Source organism: Capsicum annuum, chromosome 3, assembly GCF_002878395.1.
Source record: "Capsicum annuum cultivar UCD-10X-F1 chromosome 3, UCD10Xv1.1, whole genome shotgun sequence".
Lineage (NCBI taxonomy): Eukaryota > Viridiplantae > Streptophyta > Magnoliopsida > Solanales > Solanaceae > Capsicum > Capsicum annuum.
This window is the reverse complement of record NC_061113.1, coordinates 186,370,146-186,375,823: the sequence shown is the minus strand read 5'-3', so window position 1 is coordinate 186,375,823 and position 5,678 is coordinate 186,370,146. Positions and strand designations below refer to the sequence as shown.

Here is a 5,678-nt window from a genome sequence, read left to right as displayed (position 1 = left end):
GGGGTAATAGTCAAGTGTGAGTGAGTAACTGGGAAAATCTGGTTATAGTTTAGAGGCGATTTCATGTATTATACCTTTTTTTATGAGAATTCTACATATCATCCCTATAATAACTTATAAAAAATATAGCACCCAAGGGTGTGGCCCAGTGGTTTAATGAAGTTGAGTGGAGCACCATGAGGTCTCAATTTCAATTCCCAATAGAGACAAACACAAGGTGATTTTTTCTCGTCTGTTCTAGCCGCGGTGGACAGAGTTATCTGGTACTTGTTGCTGGTGGGAGGTGGCAAGTATCCCGTGAAATTAGTCGAGGAGCACGCAAGCTGGCCCAGACACCACAGTACCTTATAAAATGTATGATCACTATTCTAATAATTGTCAATTAAATCTTATGCATACACATTTATGTACGGTGGAACAGTACACTATCTAGTATCTAGAGCTGAGGTCAGAGTTAAAACCACACAAGTAAGTCTGTTATATGTGCATGGTGCACTTGCAACAGGGGTTGTACTTGACAAATGCATAGATGATGTTATACATCTTCTAATAGAACGCAAGGGCATTACCTGATTTTAATTTCTCATCAATTGCCCAGTCAAGAGCCTTTTGAGCTGTTTTAGTAAGGGGAGGATGTTCTGGACTGAAATAATACATGTCGGATCTCCCAAGCAACTTCACTATTTCGTCCCTCACCTTGAAAAGGGTTACACCGTTTGTTCTCAAAAACTTGGCAGCCGAACTGGATCCTAGCAAAGGAAATCTCTCTTCATTCACAAACATGCCACAGTAGGAATCAAAATGTAGTTTCTACAGCAGCATGCATTGAGTTCAAGGCTAACCTTCGACCAAGATGCCCATTAAAAGAGCTTCAGTGCCAGTATTTGGGTACTTGAGCTTCCTTGCTTCTAATTCAGCAAATGCAAATGCCTTTATTGCTCTTGCCGACCATCTACAGAATTATTCAGAAGCTTTTTTCACATTATAAATCATATGGGTAAAGATAGATTCATAAAGCCGACCCCAACTGAGCTGGGATTACAGCATAGTTGATGAATGACATCTCTTCTGTTATAAAACAGAAACCCACTGCTTAATTCGTACACCCTCTATCCCAATTTATGTAGCACAGCTGGAATTTCGAGAATCAAACTTCTAAACTTTGACTGTGAATTTGGACATAGATGCTTTAAGTTTTTTAAAATAAAATTTATATATTTGGAAGCTCTCCGTGGAAACATCCTCTTACAAAAATGCAAGGTAAGACTGCGTACAATAAACCCCTGTGGTTTAGTTCTTTCCCGGACCCGTGCACAGTGGGAGTTTAGTGCACCAGGCTGCCCTATATTTGGAAACTACCTAAAAATATTATAAATCACTATAATTAACAACTTAAAGTATTTAAAAGACATTTAAAAGATTCGTGTCAAAGAAAAACTTGGTTGACTATCGAAATTCCAACCGTGTCACATAAATTGGGTAGGAGATGGTAATATTTAGAAACCAAAGTTGAGCAGAGTAATAAAGCTAAGAAATTTAAGCAAACATACTTGGACTGTTTCTCAGAAGGGGCTCTCTCTGATTTCCTGCAAAGCAAAAGACCCACCAGTCACAAACAAAAATTTATGAAATCCAAACAAAGAGCAATATGAAAGCTTACGCAGTTGGGAGACTGAAGGCAACCGTTGCCACCGTGGAACTACGTCGTTTGATAGTGAAAATGTTCAAATTCTGTGGCTGCCGAATCAAGAGCTTTCCGCCAGTAAAACTAGTACCTCGAGATTTATGGGTTAAAAAGGTATTATTATCACTTTGTCTGTTAGTAGAATTGGAAGTTAAAGATTGAATTGAAAGTAATGAAAAACTGTGAGTCGCCATTGGGAACCCTAAAATAGAGGTAAAAATAAAGAAAGGATTTGATTCTTTCTTCTGTCGAACAGAATATTCTGTAGTTTGTAGGTGTTTATATAAATGTGCTGATTAACAATGTAAGTAGTAGCGTGCAAGCTTCAACTGAGGTGGATAGAGCTGAAAGATAACACTCCTGAAGCGGAGGAACTAGGAAGGAACAATGGTAGCTGGGCCGAGCGCGCACACACAAACCCAACCATAACATGGGCTAGTACAAGGAAATCTAAAAATTACACAAAGCCACAACTTAAGTTTCACTTATTATATAAAATTTAATTCTCAAAATATATTACAAAATCTCAAAACATATTACAAAAATTACACTTTTCAATTTCTCTCTCCAAAAATACATATACATAACTTTACCAAATTGTTTATTGTGTGTTATCCTCGGAAGAAGCCTAAAATCATGAAGCTATAAAATAGCAATTACCATTTTTAAATTAATTATCGTATTCAATTCACTCTCTTTCTCAATGACATTCAATTCTAACAAAAAATACCATTTGAAACAAATATAGTTTTTTTTTTTGACTTTACCAAAAAATCTTAGATTCTGATTGAATAATTTCTGGCATGTTATTCATTCAATAGAATAGTTTAATTTTTTTCCTACTTTGAGTAAGATTTTTTTTTTTACTTTAGCAAAATTGAAAATTCTATAGAATAAGTTTTTGCATGTACTTCATTCACTAATTATTACTTAGTAAATGAATGATACTTTGTCTTTTAGTTTGGGATTAACTCAGTTAGATCATTGTAAACCCACAAATAGGGTTATTGGGTCCGTTCTCAGAGAATTTGATAACGAGGATCCTAATTTTATTGAAAACAGATCAAAATATCATAACGACCTCATTAAGATGAAGAAACCCATGAAAGATATTGGTCGAAGTTCAAAAAATCAAATCGAAAAATCCTAAAAAAAATGATACTGCATGACCACGTCTACCAAAGTTTTTTTGTTTTTTCGGTTTGAATATGATTGTTTTTTTATAACGGAATATTGTGTTTTTTTTTTAAAGTAATGTGAGGTTATTTGATTTTTATTTTTTGAATATTATTGTTAGTTGTGCAACATATGTTTTTTTTTTTTTTCTGGAATGTAATATACATAAGTAATTTATGATATGTAATAATTGTATATGTACATCTCATAAAGTTTTTATGATATTTTAGTATGTTTCTGCAGGATTATTTAATTTTGGTTCAAGCTATGTTCATATAGTCAACCACCTGAATATTATTAGTATTGTGTGGTTATTTAATTTTTTATTTTTGAATATGACTGTTAGTTTGTGCAGCAATTTTGTGAATTTTTTTAGGAATGTGATTATTTAGTAGTAGTTGACAGTTCATACACATAACATTATTAATTTATATGATAAACATACACATAAATAATGTTATGTATTTGAACTAAACTGATATGTATAAGAAATTTCTGTATATGTGCTATACTGATATGTATAGTCAACATACATCTCATAAACGTTTTATGATTTTTTTGTATGTTTCTGTAGAATTTTATTTGATTTAGTTCAAGCTATTTACATATTGTGAACCATCTAGATATTATAATTTTTTTTCAGGGTTTGAAATACAGGATAAAACAAGTCTCTCCGCATTCATTGCATTTCGACAGTTCATGCAATCGTGATTTTGGATAGGATATCAAAAATTATTTGGATGAAGATGTACGAAATTTATTTCGGAAATCAATTTTCGAAAAGTTTCGCGATATGCCTAATTGCAATTTTCAGGGACAAATTTTAAAATGTTTGCTCATGTTTGAGATAGAGCAAGATAACTTCGATGAAATGCATGTTTATGTGAAGGGGACTATTCTCAAGTTTTCTATTTTTGAGTTTGCTTTCATAACCGGTCTTAAATGTACCGATAACATAGAGGACTACTTGCATACTGAATCATCCAAGTCCATTTTGGTTGACAAGTACTTTTTCAATGCAAAGAATTCAGTTAAAATGGATATTTTTCCAGCGCTTTAAGTTGAATTTTTTTTATAACATTAACATTACATATGTCTATTTTGTACTTCATTCATACCTTTTTGTATTCACAAATACTTGATACTACTATTAGCAGAGCAGATTTCTTGATAGTGGAGGATGATCGATTTGATTTTGATGTAGAATCACATCGAATGAGATACACATCACTCTTTCAAAATTACAATTATGCAAGGCACAAAAGCGCTATATTAGTGATAACGATGACCCTCCAAGACCAAGACCAATTTATGTACTTCATATGTATACGTATTTCATATACTTGCCAATGTAATTAATTTGTATAAGAAAAATTTATGTATTCATCATATACATAACAAATAGTGCATATGTATTTTAAATATACAACAGTTCTAATGCACATAACAGTATAAATGTATACAAAGCTTTGTATATAACAGTTAATCCATGTATTATATTGTAGATTTACATATTCAACATTTTTATGTATCCAACATAGACATAACATAGCTTTGTATATACATACAATATACATATATGCAAAACCTACATAACTAATATATAATATAACTACGTATCTAACATATTTAATAGCTATGTATCTAACATTGTTATGTATATCACAAAACATGTAATATACATAATAAATTAGTACTTATGTATGTATATTAAAAACACAACCATCGAAAAGCATATAACAATATATATATATATATATATATATATATATATATATATATATAAAGCTTTGTATAAGACAATTAATACATGTAATAGATATGTACATATCTAGATATCTAAGTGGTTCAAATACATAACACACACACACGTATATATATATATTTCTATTATATAGAAGTAGTGGTTTCGAAATGCCTGCTTCAGCAGGCTGCTTGTTCCGTAATTTTATTATATCACCTCTGATTAATTATTATAAATATTTATATATTTAAAAAATTAATTATATTTGATTAAAAAATAAAAATTACTCCCTCCGTTTAAAAAAGAATGACCTATTTTGACTTGACACAAAATTTAAGAAAATAAAGAAGACTTTTGAATTTTGTGGCCTTAAATTAAAGTTGTGTCAAATGTACCAAAATGCCCTTTAATCTTGTGGTCCTAAACATGTCATGTTGAAAGTTGAAATTAAAATATTGCCAAAAATGGAAAGGGGTCATTCTTTTTTAAACAGACTAAAAAGGAAAGTAGGTCATTATTTTTGAAACAGAGGGAGTAACATTTATGACATGTCCGTTTCAACCATCATTTTACTATATCACTCATAATTAATTATTATAAGTCATTTATATATTGACCGTGATTTTACTATATTACCCCTAATTAATTATTATAAATTATTATAAGTCATTTATATATTAAAAATTTAATAATATTCAATCTGTGATTTTAATATATCACCTTAATTAATTATTATAAGTCATTTATGCATTAAAAAATTAATAATATTTAATTTAAAAAGATAAAATAAATATTTTTGACATGTCTCCTTCAACTGCTTCAATCGTGATTTTACTATACAACCCCTAATTAATTATTATAGTCATTTATGTATTAACAAATTAATAATATTTAAATTTTAAAAAGTAAAATAGACATTTATGAAATGTCTACTTCAGCTGCTTCAATCGTAATTTTACTAAATATTATCCTAATTAATTTTTATATGTCATTTAAGTATTAAAAAAATTAATAATAATTAATAAAAAAGGTAAAATAGATATAAAATTAATAAATTAACTCTTGATGTTTTAA

The 5,678-nt window shown here is 30.0% G+C and overlaps 1 protein-coding gene across 1 annotated transcript in view; it reads right to left on the bottom strand.

Annotated features, from left to right (window-relative positions):
* The window catches only part of LOC107863380 (ATP-dependent Clp protease ATP-binding subunit CLPT1, chloroplastic), a 9,379-nt gene extending 7,057 nt beyond the window's left edge, over positions 1–2,322 (bottom strand). Inside the window, exons 1-4 of the mRNA XM_016709274.2 lie at positions 1,661–2,322; positions 1,551–1,586; positions 843–952; positions 570–749 (exon numbers count right to left, since the gene is read on the bottom strand). Coding sequence (XP_016564760.2) covers positions 570–749; positions 843–952; positions 1,551–1,586; positions 1,661–1,878 — 544 coding nt within the window. The 5' untranslated portion in view covers positions 1,879–2,322. The remainder of the gene's footprint in view (positions 1–569; positions 750–842; positions 953–1,550; positions 1,587–1,660) is intronic.
* Positions 2,323–5,678: the final 3,356 nt, after the last annotated feature.